The 19884-nt window shown below is 44.4% G+C and overlaps 1 protein-coding gene across 2 annotated transcripts; it reads left to right on the top strand.

Moving 5' to 3' along the window:
• Nucleotides 1-94: 94 nt before the first annotated feature.
• Nucleotides 95-19627, top strand: deaf1 (DEAF1 transcription factor; the record flags this gene model as incomplete). Of its 2 annotated transcripts, none has more annotated exons than XM_084450972.1 (13): nt 95-302; nt 773-870; nt 1357-1480; nt 1578-1727; nt 3853-3992; nt 4127-4192; nt 5109-5153; nt 5829-5952; nt 7463-7603; nt 16238-16530; nt 17511-17609; nt 18273-18362; nt 18951-19627. In XM_084450972.1, 13 exons carry the CDS (start codon nt 95-97, stop codon nt 19053-19055), a joined length of 1683 nt encoding a protein of 560 aa, XP_084307098.1. In that variant the 3' UTR covers nt 19056-19627. The 2 variants fall into 2 exon arrangements, with proteins under 2 accessions (XP_084307098.1, XP_084307097.1); XM_084450971.1 differs by having other exon boundaries at nt 7463-7612.
• Between the last annotated feature and the right edge of the window lie 257 nt (nt 19628-19884).

The following is a 19884-nucleotide window of genomic DNA, read 5'->3' as shown; positions in this document are numbered from 1 at the left end:
TTTGTATTTGCACTGTAACCTAGGATTGGGAGGGTGCACTTCTGTCCGATTATTCCTCGGTTAGATTCGGCTCAAATCGTTAGCTGGGGGGAAAATGGACGAGACAGACTCGGCAACGAAGGGACTGGTGCTGGAGGAAGCGTCCATAAACGCACAGTGTGTGCCGGTGGAGAAGGGGGTGGATTCGGATACAGAATCGGAGGCCGAAGTCACCACGATGACTGTAATGGGAGAACCGGGGAACATCGACACTGGAGCCGAGTCCTTACCGAACCCTGACGATGCTGAAGCAACATTTGCAGGCAAGTTTTTAAGTGTTCTACAGTGGCTATTGGCTCGTGCTGGCTAGCAAACATTTACAGCTTGGTCAGTTTAGATATGTAGCCAGCTAACAAGTTAACACAGCAAATTAACGTGTATCTATATTATCCAGCTAGCTTGCTTGCTTGCTAAATTATGTTTGTCAGCTCACTTACTTAGCCTAGCTAATGTCTAGCAACTAGCTAACGTTATATCACTAGTTTACTGGCTTGCAGGTTGTTGCTTGCTAGCTAGCTAGCTAGCTAGCACACCTACTTAATTTCAGAACTAATGTGCTCGCTAATCTTGCAATTTAATTCTGCAAAATGTACAATCTAGCAATGTGTACTGAAAGATAATTAATTTCACGCAACGTTGGGGTAAATCAGACTGGCATACTACTAATCATTCATGGTGACATGATAGTCATGAAAACAAATTTTTCTCTTCCCATTTCTGATCTTTCCTGTAGAAGTCACCACAGTCACTGTGACCGATGTCCAGGCTGCAGAGGACAATGTCTTCACCACAACTGTTGCCACCTCAGCCTCCATCCCAGAGCATGTTCTTGTAAGTGTTTACCCATTTCAATGTGGATTTTGGGCTTAACACCAACAAAGTCTGCCACTGAATCCAGCATCTATTGTACTCTTCTTTTAATTCCTTTACATATATCTAGTTCTAAAATCATTGACTGTATACATGTGTAACCCAAGCGTTTGGGCATGCCCTGGGTGTGATTCAAACCTAGGTCTCCCACAGGACAAACAACACTTTAAGCTGCTCCGCTGATGAAAATCTAGTTCTTCATCGGTGTGGGTGGATGGTATTTATACTGGGGGAGTGAGTTTAACCAACAACTCACCACCTCGGGACTTATGAGGACTGTTTAACTCCGTTACACAATGAACACAGTCTATGTTAAATCAAAACAAACCACGGAGAGCTACTTCCACATTGTGTCTTTCAGAACAGTGACAGTCAACAGATACCATTGTATTTAATGCTAATAAAGCTCATTTGAATTTGACAGTCTCCTGCTCATATTTGTGTCAGACTGGTAGGACCACCCTGCAGATCAGTGACAGTCTCAATCCCCAGAAGGCCACCCTGATAGTGGTCCATACAGATGGGAGCATAGTGGAGGCAACAGGACTTAAGAGTGCTGCCATGACATCTGGTAAGGTCCTTGACTAAAAACATTGCTCATTCCACAGCAAAATAATTGCACATTCTAAATCGAGTGGCCTTTTAGAATGATTGTGTCTTCCTGTCAGGCCCCCAGACTCCCTCCACCCCAATGACCCCTTGCCAGGACAAAGACGGCTGCTCCAAATATAACTGGGACCCATCTGTGTACAACAATGACCTGCCGGTGCGCTGCAGGAACACCAGTGGCATCCTGTGCAAGAACAGACTGGGCTCAGGTTGGTGTTGGTGGGTGTCCAGACTGTCCACCAGAGGGAGCTCCAGACTATCTTTTCCCACTGGCACACAGGTGGCACCAACCTTTTTCAGCTAGTGGCACCAGCACATGATCTGATGGCACCAACATTTTTGCGGCAGAGCTGCACCAGACAATAGGCAACTTGGAGAGCCAAATGATTGAACAGAGATGTGATCAGATATTTGTATAGATTTTCTTTGAAATCAAGGTAGATCAACTGTTTGAGCAGATAAGAGTGCAACAATTACTTTTAATAAACAATAAGTTACATTGACTTAATATGCACAGGCTGTCAGACCACTCAGATCGCATTCCTTAATAATATAAAAGCTGGTCCGCTGTTCATCTCAAACTTTAGATATGGTTCTGCCAAGACAACCAATAGAGCAGTGGAAACCAAATTAGGTGCAGTTTAAAGGATTAGTTTACTATTTTGGACTTTAGGTCCTATTCTCAGTCTGTCTTACATGAACCGGACATGTAGAGACTAATTTCCTTGATGGCTTCAGTATTGACCCAGCTACAGTTCTGCAGGCGCAGAATGGAAGCTACAATGGAAGTTAGTGGGGCCAATGAGATGCTGGAAAAAGTATGAACCATTTTATAACCACTGTTATAAAAGCTTACAAATATAGTGTTACAAATAGTAATCAAGATGTCTTTATTTGTCACACATAATGTACAGTTTGTGAAATGTTGCTGCTGGTTCCAAGATTATGCTCAATACAGAAACTCCAAAAGTCAATTTACAAATTACACATTTTGCTCAGCTACTTTTCAGTCAGCTTCTCCAACTAGTGCAGAAGTGAAAGTGAAGTTGGTGAAATAGTTATTTTTCAAAGGGAACTTTTGTTTCAACATTTGGTTCGGTTTGTGGTGGCTACATTTCCCCGGAGAGCATACTGAGACAGGTAAGATTAAACCCTGTGCTTCCCGTCTCTTTTTATCATACTTTTTCCAACATCTCATTGGCCCCATTGGCTTCCATTGTAGCTGATTGTGCACCTGCAGAACAACTGTAGCTAGCTCAACACTGAGGTGATCATTGAAATTACAGTATAGTCAGTCTCTACTACGGTTGCAAATTGTAGGCATTTCCTGAATCGATCATTGGGGATGTTAATGATCAATCAATCGATTAATTTAAATTAAAATACCAAAAATTTCCAAACAATAATACTGTAGCTAGCTGCTTTAGCAACTCTGATTTAGCATTGTTGTGCCTCTTCTCCATGTGCGAGGTGATTGTGGGTAGGGATGGGATTTTGTATGCTGGCTCGAGCAGATGCTGATAGGCATCATATCCTTTTCTATTACCGTGCAGACGGACTGGGTTATTTTTTCTTCCCGCTGCGTGTCACAGCTCCTCCTCGCAAGCACTGAGCCGATGGTGGGTTTGCTGCAGGTGAGACGAAGAGGAGAGACAATTTATCTGAGGGAACTTTCTTCAAGTGATGGAGCAATGCTGTTGTCCTCGTGTTTTACGAACACGGCATCACAATATTTGCCAGTGGCTTCTAAGCGGTCCCACACAACGTTTTACTTGGCCCACTTCATTTTTCAAAATTTGCCGCTGTTGATTTCTCCTCTGCATTTCTCCCGAGATGGCCGCCTCGTTATATAGAATAGTTATATTGCGCTCTCTGGTGCTTCATTTTAACATGATTTGAGGTTTTTGATAGAAAATCAAATAAATTTCACCCGTTCGAGCAAATCCTGAACAAACAGTTACTCGATTTTCAATTGGTTTTATCCCTAGTCTCTAGATGTCAGGTTCATGTAATACAGAGTAGAGAATAGGCCCAAAAAATCCCAAATAGTGAACTTATCCTTTAACAAAGTAGAGCCCTTTGAGAAAACACATATTTAGATTATTTTCTTACTCATCTTTTGTGGATGGGGGGCTTAAATTATATATGCCCTAATAAGACAGGCCTGGCAGGATACGTACTGTATCTGTAAGTAGTCGTTTGTTTTTTAGATCATAATCTGATTCAGTCCCCTTTAAGCTTTCACACGACTGAGGGTGAGCCGAGACAAAATGGCGTGAAAATCCTCTGCTTCACCTTCACAGCGTTTTTTATTGACTGTTGCCCTTTGCACAGGTGGCAAGGGCCGCTGCATCAAGCACAACAATAAGTGGTACACGCCCACAGAGTTTGAGGCCATGGCGGGCAGGGCCAGCAGCAAGGACTGGAAGAGGAGCATCCGCTACGCAGGCCGGCCCCTACAGTGCCTCATCCAGGTGACCGGACACGCCATCTGTTTGCTGTGACACCCAGATAGCAAGCGGATCTGGGCCATATACAGGCCAGATCTGGCCCTTGTGGGTTAGTTCCGGCCCATATATGGCCCAGAATCATTACACATTTTTTACAGGAGAGGATCCTGAACCCTCACGCTGCCTCCTGCACATGCGCTGCCTGCTGTGATGACCTGACCCTGGTGAGATGATGGCCACATCTGTGGTGATGTGCTGCACATTCATATATCTTTTCTATTTATACTAACCTGACACGTCAAATGGTTCGTTCCACACAACCACCTGGGAACTCTTTGTTGGAAACTGTTTGGAAAAGGATAAGCACTACTTGGCAGGTGATTGGATGGTGATTAGGCGGCGGTAGCTCAGTTGGTAGAGCGGGTCGTTCAATGATCAAAGGGTCAGTGGTTCGAATCCCAGCTCCGACTGTCCACATGTCGAAGTGTCGTTGAGCAAGACACCTGCTCCCAATGAGCAGGCTAGCACCTTGCATGGCAGCTACCGCCATTGGTGTGTGAATATGTGTGTGTATGGGTGAATGAGAGGCCATTGTAAAGCGCTTTGAGTGCCGCTAAGGTGGAAAAGTGCTTTTTAAGTGCAGTCCATTTACCATTTACCATCTGGCTATCATAATTTATCACGGGCTAACTTCAACCAATCAGATCGACAAACCGTATACCACTTCTCGCTGTCATCACACCCACACCACGCTTCAAAGGGTGCTGACTGGCTAGATTAGTTTCTGATTTCTATTGAGCGTGGCCAGGCTGATCTACGCAGATAAAGAGAATGTGAGCTTGTGATATCAGGATGGTCTCTGTATATTTATACAGTATCTTTCTCTACAGTGCCTGTCTCAAAAGTGGCTTAGACGGGGCTTGTATCTTGAGGAATGAGTTAATTTCAAATGAAAGTTGAATGAAACCCAAAGTTTAACTAGTTTAAACTAAAACTAAGCACTTGCTATTACTCAGTGATAACTGATTGTTATTGTTAGGTACATATGAAAATAGAGAATATGTAGAGAGAAAAAAGACTAGTCTCTCTCTCTCTCTCTCTCTCTCTCTCTCACTCTCTCACTCTCTCTCTTTTTTCCAGTGCATGAAGGATGGGGAGTCTTTCGGAGCAGAGAACATGAATATGGTAATAAGATTTATCCTCCTCCCTATAAAACGAAGACAACAAACCAGCCAGTTGTGTCACTTCACGTATTTGATCGTTCCACTTTTTCCTGACCTGATTTACTGACACGAAAGTCGCAGCGCAGCCCGAGATTGCTTTACTGTTTGCCAGATTGATTTACTGTTTTCTCTATTGGTTTACTGCTTTCAGAATTCATTGGAAAAGTTGGTTTACTGCTTTCAGAATTCATTGGAAAAGTTGGTTTACTGCTTTCAGAATTCATTGGAAAAGTTGGTTTACTGCTTTCAGAATTCATTGGAAAAGTTGGTTTACTGCTTTCAGAATGAATTGAAAAGTTGGTTTACTGCTTTCAGAATGAAGTGGAAAACTTGATTTTGTCAAGTGTTTTGTTTCACTCTACTTTGTGGCAGCCAATACAAATTTTAGAGTTATTGAGAGAAATTCCGTAATTGCCAGGTCTCAAATTTATAACACTAATCTTCAGTTATGGAAATGACTTAAAATAGCCACCACTGGGAAGTCATAGCAACATAATACTGTAATATTATAAATAATAAAGCTGCTATAATATAGCCGCTAACCTATAAAAAAAAAAACTTTCTCCTCACCGATCATGACACCTCTGTTCCTCTGTCCCTGTGTACTGCTGAACCGCTGTCCCTCTGCCGTGTCCAGACTGGTCCTGTGAGGCTGTTTGTCCCTTACAAGAGGCGCAAGAAGGACAACGAGTCGCCCACCACCCCGGAGAAAAAGGACATCCCGCCCCCCAAGAACATCACTCTGGCGCCGGGGGCCACATGTGAGTCCCCCGTCTCTCCCTGCCCCACCCCCTCGCTCTCTTAATGAGTCATCCCTCACAGTGGCACCCCGTGTGAGTCTGGAGCAGGGCAACCCACTCTTTAACCTCTTTAATAGCATAACATTGGGACCATTTTTCAGCAGACCCAAGATTTCAGATAAATGTTGTTATTGCAGAGCGACTTTAGAGCCAGATCAGAGGACAAAGTCAAAGCAGTTTCTCACCTACTGTATAATTGACTTGTCAAAATGGCACCACAGGTAGCATTTCCCAACAGTTAGCCTTCTGCACCCTGGCGTGATGTCAGTGAGCGATCCCTCAAACTCACGGTTGTAGAACAGAGTTTAAAAGTGAAGGGGCTGTAAAAGCGTGACATTGTCCTAGAAAACATTGGCCCTTTTCCAATACGCGTACTTGTCTGTACTTGTGTCCTTGTGAACTTGTGAAACGTCATCAGTCGGAGCCCAAGTACTGTTCCAATTCAAAAGGACGCAAGTCCCAAGTCCGCATCGAATGCCAGGATGTGTTCTTGCTCCGCCCATTTTATCGAGGACGCATCGAAGCAGACTTGTGTGGACTTGAGACAGCCAGATATCCCAGAAATCATTTCGCATCAAGCGGCTGTGCTAAGGTTAGGGCAACACTATTGAAAATGCCTATCTAAATAATCTATCTAAACTAGTAGAAACAGACGTTATTTGGATAAAATGTTCACATAATTGGCTTCAATGGTGGTAATTATCCGCCTGAAAAGCTAAGAAAACGTAACAACGTATTTACTTTAAAACAGTTTAAAACGCTTTTCAAAATCCTAGCAATGGCGGCTGCTGGTGTCCACACAAAACTGCTGAGATGGTGACGTCAACAAGGACGCTGCTTTTCCAATTGCTGAATGACTGAACTTGCGTCCTCTCGTCCTCGGGAGTTCATACTCTGATGCGAACTTCCAAAGTCCGGACTAGCAAGGACGCAAGTCCGAACTTGTGCGAACTTGGTATTGGAAAAGGGCCATTGTCTGTGCCTCACTCAAGAATCTTTATCTACAGTAACCCATAACAGCTATAATAGAGCATTCTCTTGTTGTCTTATCTTCAGTTGTTGCATCTTTGCGATTGTTATCACGCTGTCTTCCAAATTGATTTATTTTCATGACTACAGTGAGAAATTAAATCCCAAGTGATAGAGGTGGCCGTAGACCAGTCCTTAGGGATTCACTGCATAACCTGTATTCACCTGGATCTACTGCATAACTGCATAACACTGCTCCAATGACAGTACAAAGTCAGTCAGTGTGCAGGAAAACTACAATAATTTGACATTCACTGCATATGGACTTCATTCTCTTGATCAAATTCATGATGGTACTGTAGGTTGTTATTCTCTGTAATTACTATTGAACATGACCACTTGTCTGATGTTGGCAGTTGACAAGCATGAGGTATGATGAGGTCTTCTTTGCATTTTTTCAGTCATCAATCATGTTACCATGGTTCTGTTTGTTCCACCACAGTCACCGTGTCCCCATCAGGCCAGATAACCACGTCTGGGACCTTGACCTTCGACAGGGCGTCCGCGGGCGATGCAGCCGCCGCCGCCGCCGCCATCATTTCCGAGGGCACCACCCAGGCCGAGGTCTTCGCCAGCACTGCAGGTACCTACAGTAGGTCACTCTCACCATGATACTGAAGCGTTACATCACTGAGCCTTATGCATTGTCACAAGGGGTGCCCAATCCCATCTCCAAAAGAGAGACGGTTTATTAAAGGAGTAGTAAAGGGAAAAATCATGTTTAGCCCTGTTTTAAGGTTACTTATGATCATATACAATGGTTCAGATCAAAAAGTTGACAAAACTAGCACTTTTGAGAAAGTTGATAATTGCTCTACCACCGTTTAGGTCATAAAATGGATGTGGGTGGGCACCTTGAAAAATCATTCAAAAACATGTTAAACTCTCGATTTCAAAGACAAGAAGCTCACCGAGGAAATTGATCATGCCTGATATTCATTCGGTATTTTGAAAAGTCAACAACGTGCTGTCCTATCACACATTTTTTGGTGCTAAGATTAACAGTCAGTCAGCATATCACCCCAAGCTGTGTGTTAGTTAGCATTCGGAAGACGAGTCCCCACCCGCCAAGCCCCATGCCTATTCATCATCCTATCACTGGCCAGGGATGCCTAGGCCTGACGTCTATGTGCTGGTTGGCTTACACCTGTGACTCACAGTCGCAGCGCTCATCTCTTCTGAGGCTCTAACGAGGCCCTGTGGGACAGCCCCCCCAACAGCGGCCTGTCAGAGGGGTTCCAGACATGCTTCTCCCGCTGTTTAAAAAGAATGAAACGTTATTACTACTTCCTCTTTTCTCCCCTCCTCCACATATTGATATTTCCCTTTTGACTGACACATTGTGGTTTTTCTGTCTGCCATTGTTATTGTGCCTGTCATAAGAATAGCTGGTTTTGCGGTCTCTCCTCGGGCTCAACAGGCTTGTCTGCTTGCCTGGTACAAGGACATTTTATGTTTGTACAAGTATTTTATTTCCAGCACCTTAGCAAAGATCCATGTAATGTTTGGAGAAGTGGCAGTTATCCAAGTAAAAAAAATAAGTATTAATAAACTTAAAAAATTCAAACTGTGAAATCACACAAGCAGGTTCGCGATTGTCCCAGTATTTTTGTTCTCTCCACCCCTCCCCATGCACTCTTAGATGATTGCACTCTGTCTCACCTCTTGAAAAAAGCTCATGGCTGGCTGATTTTTTTCTTCTCAAGGCTCCTCTAGTGACAAAATGTTTTGTGCTTTGTCATCTTATTGTGCGACCATACCCAACGTTGTGGCATTCTCAAACGTTTTCATATAAATGTCAATTTCACCACTATCTATTGCGGATTGAGGTTAGATAGTAATGATTCAGCCTGTTCCCCATTCATGAAAGCCTTTCCATTTGTTGCATGGCCAAGTCTTGTGAATTGGGTGTCTGTGGCAACATTCACGCAGCATTCATTAGCGGCGCACAGGTTGACGTGATTGGTGGCTTGTGTTTGGTTTCGAAATTAACTCACTCAACACTGTTAGCCCTTTTCTACCAAGAGGGAACGAGTTCGGTGCCGGTTCGTGAACTTAATTTTGAACGGTTCTGAGCATTTCGACCAAAAATAAATGAGTTCGGAAACCCAAAAGTTGGTTCCAAACCAGCACCAAAAAAACAGTAGGTTTTTCAGTGAGAACCGTGACGATATCGCGGGCGTGGTTATAAACAACTGTGCTTTACTCCATGACTCCATTCAGCTATGTGTGAATGCGCGCCTAAGGCTCCCAAGTGTGAATGATCTCATTCTCTCTAAGCTAAGTGCCAACTATCTAAATCGCCAGCCATCGAACTAACTTTATACTAATTATAATTGACATTCTCTTAAATGTGTGATGACGACCTACTATAATTATAATGTAGTAGACTACGCAAGCCACTTTTGTGACGCACCACTTTAACAACTTTACACATGGCTATATCTCCAAGATGCTGATGTACAACGGTTCCGCTCAAAACTGGTCGAAACATGGGCCCGTTCCCTAGATGGAACCAAGGTTCCAAGAATTCTGAACCGAACCGGTTCACGAACCAGAGTTACTTTGGTGGAAAAGGGCTGTGTTTGGTTTTGAAATGAAATCCTTGAGATCACCAAATGTGTTATTCACTTCTGCAAAATCTTAATGATGTTGCCAGGTTGTCACAACAGGCCAGCTGTCTCCAGCTGGTTGCTTTACTACTGATCAGTTCCAGCCAAGCCCCTCGCTTATTTGAATCATTGGACAAAATGTAGGCTGTTTAAGACGAGTGAGATCTGTCAGGAAACTATGAAATTGCTGAAACACCGCAGCATTCTTGCATTGTAGCTGGGATGTAGCAAATGCGATGGTTACAATTAGGGTTGGGTGATGTGTAATCATATGACATCACGATATGGTGTTGCGATAGTGTTTCCGTGTGACCCTGATAACTTCTGGCAATGTTGATGAAACGTTCCGTATAACTTGGAGGTCATTCTCATTCCGTTGTCATTCTCGTTCTCGAAACGTTACCATGTAACCCTGACCAGAGATTAGTCAAAGCATACTAGAGTTAGTAGTTATGTCCTGGATGTTGGAACTGTGCTGATGATGTTGATTTAGTTGACACCAAAGATTACATTTTGAAGCAACTTACCAGTATTTTGAGCAGTTTGTGATTTACTGTGCAATCTGTATGAGTGCGTGTTTGTCTTTGGCACATGGTTGCACCCAAAATATATGCCCCCCCCCCCCCCCCCCTCCCCCCAAAAAAAGGCCACCGGGCTAGTGCACAGGTGTCACTGCCTTTAAACTTCAGCCCCTGATGCTTTTCCCTTAGCCCCTATTATTTTGGAATCCTAGCAACGCTCCTGGTTAGCAGCATGCAGAACCACATAAGCAACACAGATATGATATGACACAACCATTCAGATATTGTGTTGCATCATTCCAAATGCACATTATTTTCACCTCTTTCTGATGATAAAAATGACTAAAGTGTAAAACACCACATTCAGACAAATTAAAATGGAAAAAACGGAATTTGGGAAAGAATAAAACGGAATTTGGGAAATAAAACGGAAATTGGGAAAGAATAAAACTAATTTCATAGGCTTGCCCCTCGGAACAGCCATCTATTTTTGTGTAGCCTAAGGTCGAGGTTATGTCTGTCATATAGCTTTTTATCGCAATGAAACAAGTGATTTTCTGTTCAATAGATGAACAACCTGTATTCTACGGCAGTGTATCATTTATTGACAGTTTGCCTAGGAGTGTGTGAAGTAGCTAACCGGACTTATTAATGAAAAGCCCTATGGTGGCAATTTGCGCGGAGGAGAGTTGGAGGGTCGTATTTGTCATGGAAAAAAGGTAAGAAATCACACCCGATATTTATGCTAATGCTATATTGTAACAGAGCAGCATTTATTTAGCATTAGGCTAATCATGGTAGGCTAAGTTTGATGGAATCGTTTAGCTAAAGACAGTCAGCAATCCGAATGCCTAATCTTAACAGGTTAATGGAACATTACACACGGGTTGTTGAATAGATTGCGACTCAAAAATGTGTTTATCTTATAATTTACACAAATGTTTCATTAAGCAGAAATAACGCTTTATTAAGCAACTCGGGTTTAAGCTGCATGCCACTTGCCTCTTGCTCCAGTTTACTGTTCTAATTCTTCATCAGGGACACGGTATGGGAAATGAATTTCAGGGACTAATTAATTGTACAAATATAATACCTAATTGCTCATCTTGACAGCCTAAGTGCCCTGCAATTATTTTACCACTGTCATGATTTCTCAACCATCGTATTTGGCTATTAATCATCGGCGATGGACGATGACATCATTCATTGGCCCAACCCTAGTTACAATATTGGGCAGGCAACATACTTCAGCATGATTACTTTAATGCATAGATGGAAGTGGCCAATTACAGAGCGATTCAGAGCGCTGTCAACATAGGCCTGCTCGTTTGAAAAACGAATGTAATTTGAACAAAAGACCCCTCAATTTCTATAGGTTACAGGGTGTACAAAGACACGTTTTCACATCAACCGCTTTATGTCTTATACATGGATTTTACCTCTGTATTATCTTTTTGACTTAATGGGTTCGATGGAGAAAGCATCCCTCACATCCTTTTATCAAGCTTTTTTTTTTTACAATTACATTGTTTAATTAATAATTTTCAAATAAAGGATACATATTTTTTAACTTTTATTTAAATACCTTTATAATATAATCTAAATCTTTATATTAAATCAGTAGTAGTAAAATGTGTTATAACATATATTGCTTTTTCAAAAACTTGGAAATGTATATGTAACTTGTATACGGTATAAAAACTATTTGTAATTGAAGTAACAAGTAAAAGATAAGTTCACTTGTCCAAAGAACAAGAAAAAGCCCTGTTGGGTCTATTGGATTCCCGTCTGTGACTGTGTAATTGGTGCGGTCCTGCCATTAACTGTGTGTTAACACACACACACACACACACACACACACACCACCACCACCATCACCATGCACATTGAGTGATCCTGCTGCTGTCGGGTTGAGGCCTATCCAGCAGCACCAACACTGATCTATAATGGCAGAAGTGTCCTTCTCTAGTCGCAGAATTGAGGTTAATGAATCACTCTGGGCTTCATTAGCCGTTCTCTGGTGGGTGGAAGCTCAGGTCTGCTCAACTCTGGCTTTTTTTTCCCAGGACCTGTTTCGGGCGGCTTTTCTTTTTTTTTGGAATATATTTTTATTGAAGGAGAAACATGTTCAACGGGATACACATAAAGCAAGTTCACAGTCCTTCGATTTTACTTTCCTGGGATATACGTCTTCTACTACCCGGGTGAAACGCACAAGATGTCTTCTCTTTGTGCTCTGGCTCAATGGATTTCCCCTATCGATTTCTACTGCTGCAAAGTCTGACTCTACGGGGTGCGTGTCCTAGATCTATCTCTCACTTTCTGTGACTTTGCCCCACTGCCCCCGTATAGGTGTCCGCTCCTTGTCCTCTGTGGAGTGCTTTCATAGCATGGCTATAAGAGAGATGGGGAGGGAGGGAGGCGAGGAGGGAGGGAGGGAGGGAGGGAGAACGAGGGGAGGATAAATATATGAAAGTGGCACACCCTTTTACAGTAGGAGTCCCGGGGCCCTCTCTCTCTGGTACTGTACCTCCACACGCCTCTAGGAGCCCTCGGCTCTCGGTCGCTGGGGACGACGCTCGTGAGCGGGAGCTGCCTCAGACAACCCTGTCCTCATTATAGACGTACAGTCCCTCCACACACACACACTAAGATGCACAATTTTACAGATCTAGACACAAGACATGGTACATGTGCACGCACACACACACACACACACACACACGCCTACACACATACTGTCCTGATCGCTCACTCTCTATGACCCGCCTAGAAACCTTTTCATAATTAAACCAGCGGCAGAGATGGATGTCTAGTTATTCTGGGAGCAGCGTAGTGAAGAACAGCCCCCCCCCACCGCACACCGCGCCATTACACGCACAGCCGAGTGGAACCCCAGACTGATGATCAACTCACTCTTGGTGGGGGGGGCGTTCTTCTTTTTTTTGTGGATCACATGATGGAAAGACATCCTAGCTAGCTGGCTAGATACTTTAATCTACTGTATATGCATACAGAGGCTTCCCTGGTGACATTGATGGAGTTGGACGAAGTTTAAATTATGTAGTGGAACTGGCAGCTCTTTGAGCGTCCTTCAGTGCTTTTCCAAAAGACAGGAGGTCATGTATCTGGATTTTAAATCGGAGGCCAGTGATCCTACTTGCCGATGTCTAGTTCTCTGTCCTCTTCAGATGCCCTCGCTCTGTCTGGCCGTCCAGCTAGTACACTTGCTGGTTATTAAAGAGGACTGTCCATACGATCACTGATCTGGAGTCCTCAGTCACTCACCCTCCCTAACGTCTGTGTGTTATCAAGTGGACAAAAGATGTTTCTTTCTGCTCCCAGGCAGTGATGTGGACCCACCCTCCAGGCTGCAAGGCTATTAACCAGGCTAGAAGGCGTTTCAGAGAACAAAGACACATCTGTTGCTCTCTCTCTCTCTCTCTCTCTCTCTCTCGTTCTTTTTCCATCCCCCTTTTCTCCCGCTGACTCACTTGCTTTCTTTAGTCTCCAACCTCTCTTTCACACTCCCTCTCTTCCACCCTCCTTCTCTGCGTCTCCTTTTAATCTCTTGTGAATCTCTCTCTCCCTCCTTCCCAGCTCTTCCGTCAATCTGTTTCTCTCTCTCTCTTTCTCTCTCTCTCCCTCTAGCCTCTCCTCTTCCTGGCTGTCCTCCCTCGGCGACACCTGACCCTGGCCCCCCTTGTGCGATTGGGGAGTGTTTCATGGGCAGTCGGTTTCCGGTTCCCTCGTTAATATCATTTCTCCCAATCATACGTGTGTGTGTGTGTGTCTCTCTGTACATGCGTTCGAGAGGAGTGTGTGATGAATTATTCAATAAGCAATTTTCCACCACGCCAGTTGTGTATTTACACTATGAGCCTACTTTCAGCCAAATGTTCAGACGGGAAACTAAATGATCTGGCGAAGCGGCATAGACACAAACTGAATGAGTGATGCAGGCACTGCTGTCTCCCACTATGACTCATAGTCTCATATTCACACACAGGAGGGCTGCACCAAGTGTGTGTTAGCAAATATAACAGTTGATGCCATGTTGGGAGGGAGTGCAGTGGGATGTACTCCCAGTTGATCTTGATCTCTCTCACACGCACGCGCACACACACACGCATACACGCTCACACGTTCTCTCTTTTTCTCTTTCTCTTTCACACATATACACACGCACTCTCACACATGCGCACATACACACACTTACTCTCTCTCTAACTCACACACACACACACACACACACACACACACACACACACACACACACTGCAACTGTGTAGTGACCAGGCAAAGTGGGCCATGTCAGTCCATGGGGGCCCTCAGTGATGGGAAACCCCCATTACCAGTCCATATATGTACCACACACACACACACACACACACACACACACACACACAGTGTTTGATAAAGGTCTGTTTACTGTCTGAAGTGGGGAGATCTTAGACCATTTCAGGCTTTTCTCTAACACACAAAAGAGCAACTCTCTGTCCGTGTGTCTGCATTTTCCTCAGACTCCATCAGACTGACAGCATCCATATCTGGCGCTGGGTATCTGCAGGGAACCTGGGCAGATGGGCGACGGATTTTTAATCAATTTAGGATTTGTCTAATTGTAAAAGAGCTGTTGTTCCTGTCACACAGTGCTTCTCCGGCATACAAATCTACTGTACCCTAGTCAGCCAGCCAATAGAAATACTGCTCCCAGTAGAACATGATTGCCTCTGTGTATGAAATGCGCTATACAAATAAAGTTTGATTTGATAGAACTGATGCAAATGCAGCTGTCTGAACGTTCCCTGTGCGTTTACTATTACCCCGTGCCAGCGTTCCAGAAGCTACTCTAGAATTATTCAGCCGTTGGTCAGCCTTGCCCAAAATTGGTGTGTTCTATTGTCCACCCTGTACAATAGTAGCTAGCTGGCATGCTAATGTTAGTAATGTTAGCCAAACCAAGCCATCGTTCATATAATGCACTAAATGTCCAATTACTGATTGTGTGTTCCTCCAACGGCTATTGAAACTAGTATGTTGTAAATTGCAGCTTACAAATTCAAATGACAGCCAATGGGCACTATATTTTAGTTGTGTGTCTGGCTGGCAGGCTGGCTGTGTGTGTGTTGTGTGTGTGTGTGTGTGTGTGTGTGTGTGTGTGTATGTGCGTGTGTGAGAGGGAGAGAGAGAGAGAGAGAGATAGAGCTGGTGTGTGTCTCGTTGGAGTGAGAAGCAGAGGGCTTAAGTGATGGATGTGTTTAGTGGGCACGCTGTCCCTCCAGGGCTGGTCTGAGGAGTTGGGCCTTCTTCTTTGTTTAGCTGTTGTTGCTCTGTGGGTCTCACAGGTACAGTTACAGGAAGATGAATCACTAGTGGAGCCTGCAGATCCCCTAGCGTTCTCTCTCTCTCTCTCTGTGGTGGAGCCTAACCACTGATCCAGAAATATACCTCTGTCTCTCTTTTTCTCTCTGTCGCTCTCTCCAGCATTATCTGAACTTATCTTACTGTGGACGTGTGTGTGTGTGTGTACGTGCGTGTGTACGTGCATGTGTACGCGCGTGTGTACAGGCGTGTGTGCGTGTGTACGTGCGTGTGTGCGTGCGTGCGTGCATGTATGTGCGGTGTCCGTCCATATGAGAGAGCTCTATGTGGTGTGTACCATCGGTGCGGGCTGGGACAGTATCTGGCCTAATTTCCCCTCATATTTCCCCCTTTTCTTTATCTGGGAGCTCAGGCATGAACCACTGCCAGCAGGTTCTGGGTCAAGCAAGGTGTGAGGAAGGACAACTATTTATACGGCTGACATCGTTTCAGACTAGTGGTTTCTGCCCTGTGGGTTTGGTTTTGTGGTTCTTTCTGAGGGTGATCAACAGCCACAGTATTCATATTTAATTATTTGAATAAACGTATTATTGATATATTTACCATGTCAATACGTCTCCCATTTCCAAACCACTTATTTATCCACATTAATGCAGGCGATAGCGCCATGGAGACGGTGGATTTTGATTGTTTGTCGATGACTCCATTATATTGTTGACAGTTCTTCCATCTCTCCATCCCTCCCTCGCATTCCCACAGTGTTGACGGCCCTCCCCGCCCTGGCCATGGCCCCCCAGCCGGTGCAGGCCAAGGTGGCGGTGGCGCCCCCGTCCCCAGGACTGGTCAACGGGCTGGACGTGGGGAGCGTGGGGGCGCTGGGGGCGCTGGGCGACAGCCAGAGGACCTGGTTCTATCTGGAGGAGACGGCCAACACGCTGCTCAACACGGTACAGCAGCTCAAAGCCCTGATCGAACAGGCCAAGCAGCAGGCCGGCCAATCAGGACAGGACGTCTGCTCCGCCCAGGATAAAGGCCACGCCCAGAGGAAGGAAGTGAGTGGATTGGGCCGATCCGGGGTCGTGGTACAGTAGATGTATTGATTGAAGTTCATGGAGGGGTTATTCTGTGTTTTCTGAGGAAAAGCTATATATACAGGTACTGTAGCTACTGTATATATTAGCCTTGTCTCCCGCTCGAGTTTAGTTTCAATTGGCTTCTTAGTGCAGTGTGTCCTTGGTTAAAGCTCTTTAATGAGGAGGGGCTGTTTGTGAGAAGAGGCATTCCCAATAGGCGTTCTCCAGATGTAGCCACAGGCTACTGGACCGCAACCTCAAACCAATCACAACTACAAATCACTGTGATGTGAAACGGAGCAGATGTCCTGACTAGACCAGCATCCCAGCATGTCAGACTAGAATACAATAGAATTACGGTAGAAGTACAGGTGCATTGGAATTGTTGTAATCGCTTGTCCTTACAGTTTATCAGTCATTCCATTCCTAGGTACTCAGCTAGACATTTAAAGGTTCCCAAACTGGCAATTTACTACAGTATACTATCAGTATCATCCTCATCACCCATGATGTAGGCAGTGCAATTAAATAACGTTCAAGTGTACAGTTGTGCATAGTGTTCAATTGTTTGAGTGTTGTCAGGTGTTGGTTGAAGTGTACAGACTAGCAGCTGTTTCGCACATCCCTGAGATCAGACTGGTCGACCAGAACCATCAGACTGGTCTACTTTACCAGCACCATCTGACTGGTCTATTTTACCAGCACCATCAGACTGGTCTACCAGTATGGGCTACACACTTTGCTTTTGAGCTGAAATTTTCTCTCATTTTTATGAAAATTCTTGTGTTTCTTTCAGACACTTCCAGTTGGGAGTACTTTGAGTGTTGATGCCACTTTTTGGCGTTGTGCACCGTTCCCTCAGCCAGCACGTCATTGTTGTGGTTGTGTGCTAGCAGTGTGCTCTCAGACGTATCCTAATCATCTGTTGTTGTTGTTGTTGTTGTTGTTTGTGTTTACAGTGTGCTCTCAGCCAGCCCTTCCAGGGCCAGATCTCCTTCCAGCACCCGGACGACCCGGAGGGGAAGAGAGATTCCGAGATCACCGAGATCATCATCAACGTACGTGGGCCGCAGACGGACTCACACACACACACACACACACACACACACACACACACACACACACACACACACACACACACATTTTTGCCTGCATGTCTCCTAGTACAAAACAAAATTCCCAGTTGATTCCTGTTAATTCTCATAAATTCCTGTTGAGTCCCATGGAAAGTTCCAACTTTGAATATTCACAGAATTTTGCAACCCTATACTCAAGACACAAACAATACGGAGCCTTGTGAGATGGGGAGGGGGTAACGAACCCTCACAACATCCAGAAAGCCTCAGCTGACACACGCTACGCCGCCAATTGTCCTGTAGGACCACATTTGTTTTGATACGGACCAGAGATAATGATAAGCTCTCATTAGTTCTCCATGTATGAATAATACTTCAAAGGGAATGGCTCTGGGAAGTGTGTGTGTGTGTGTGTGTGTGTGTGTGTGTGTGTGTGTGTGTGTGTGTGTGTGTGTGTGTGTGTGTGTGTGTGTGTGTGTGTGTGTGTGTGTGTGTGTGTGTGTGTGTGAGAGAGAGACTGTGTGTGTGTGTGTGAGAGAGAGAGTGTGTGTGTGTGTATTTTCTTTCTTTCTTTCTTTCTTTCTTTCTTTCTTTCTTTCTTTCTTTCTTTCTGGATACATTCATTTATTTGTCTTCCCCCTACAGCAAATGTGTGTTAACTGTGGTCGGGAGGCCATGAGTGAATGTACTGGCTGCCACAAGGTCAACTACTGCTCTACTTTCTGCCAGAGAAAGGTAAGACCTGCCCTTCTGAGAGTCTAGGAAATAACATCTATATTTAAAGGGTATAAACATTTGAAGAGTGAAGCAACCAAACTCCAGGGAGATACTTCTGTCACTTTGCCCTTTTCTGGTAAATCTCAGATGTTGTGTGCGGGTAGTAAGTTGCCCCTAGAGAGAGTTTGTGTCAGTGTATCCGGACACCAAGGCGTTACTGCTACGAAGCTTGGTGTATATTAAAAGTCAAGGTTAGACTTTGCCCCTACAGACCACCATGTCACAAGGCAGTGATTCAGGTCGTCCTTGGGCTCTTTAGCGGTGCGTCACCACCGTGTCATCTGCTGTTTGAGTGTAACCGGGAGGGGAGGTGCTGGGCTGTGATTGGCTGGCATGTAGAGTTTCTTAGGACCCATGAATGTGTCGGCTGTACTGATTGTACTGATGATGCACCGTTGTTGTCTTTGTACTGGAAAGAAGAAACTGTTCTTAATTAATTGGACCCAACTGTATAAATAAAATGTTAATAACCCCCCCCCCCACACACACACACACACACACACACACACACGCATCACTTATTGAGCACTTACCTTGTGATTGCAGGATTGGAAGGAGCACCAGCACAACTGCTGCCAGACAGGTGGAGGTGTGCTGGTCCAGGAGGAGGTGGCCATGTCAACCATAGACATGGATAAGGTCAAGGTATAGCGGACACGGATGGACAATTTTGAATCCTACAGTAGCAGATTCTGCAGGGATTTCAGTCTGGCTTCTGAATTCAAAAATCATAGACAAGTGCTTGTGCTGGAACTTTGAGTACTTGGCCAGACTGCTGGAGTTGGACTTGTCCTTCCCCTAGAGCATGTGAAGGATAACAGAACTGGGTTTTTTTGTTTTTGTTTTTTACCTGGAAATCGTCTTTTCTTCTCCTGTGTAATGTGATATTGTCTGAAAAAGAAGGATATTTGGAACATCTGTCATAGACACTACATTTTCTAGAGACAACTGGGACATTTAATTTCATTATCTTGCAGATTTGGAAAAAGTAGTGTTTGCTTGTGTCAGCATTCTGGTTATTGATTTGTATCTGAAACCGGACGACCTGCTCAACCATGTGTGAAAAAATGAATTCTAAAACACCTGTTCTACTGTGATTTAATTTAATTGAACTGAGACCTATGTTTTTATGCATTTATTTACATGTTACAGTATGTTGACCCTGTTGAATGGTGCAGCGTGGCGTGGTTCCACAATAAGCCACAACAAAATGAGTTTGAAGTAAAAAGGCCACTGAAATCCATTCATTTTGACTTTCCTTGTTTTTCAGGTAATGTGTTTCAGGTAATGTGTGTTTTACCTTCATCGACACATTGTTAGGCTGATGAAAATTGAGTCAGAAAGCTCTCAGTGTGACATTTGGAATGGCCACTGGTTCTGTCCGTCAGAGGACTTGGGCTGCGTTCCGAATCGCATACTTCTACTTCTTACTACCAGTACCTACTACAGCTGCCCTTAGAAAGTACGTACTTTGCAAGCA

This window comes from Borostomias antarcticus (genome assembly GCF_949987555.1).
Source record: "Borostomias antarcticus genome assembly, chromosome: 16".
NCBI lineage: Eukaryota > Metazoa > Chordata > Actinopteri > Stomiiformes > Stomiidae > Borostomias > Borostomias antarcticus.
This window is presented reverse-complemented; position numbering and strand designations above follow the sequence as displayed.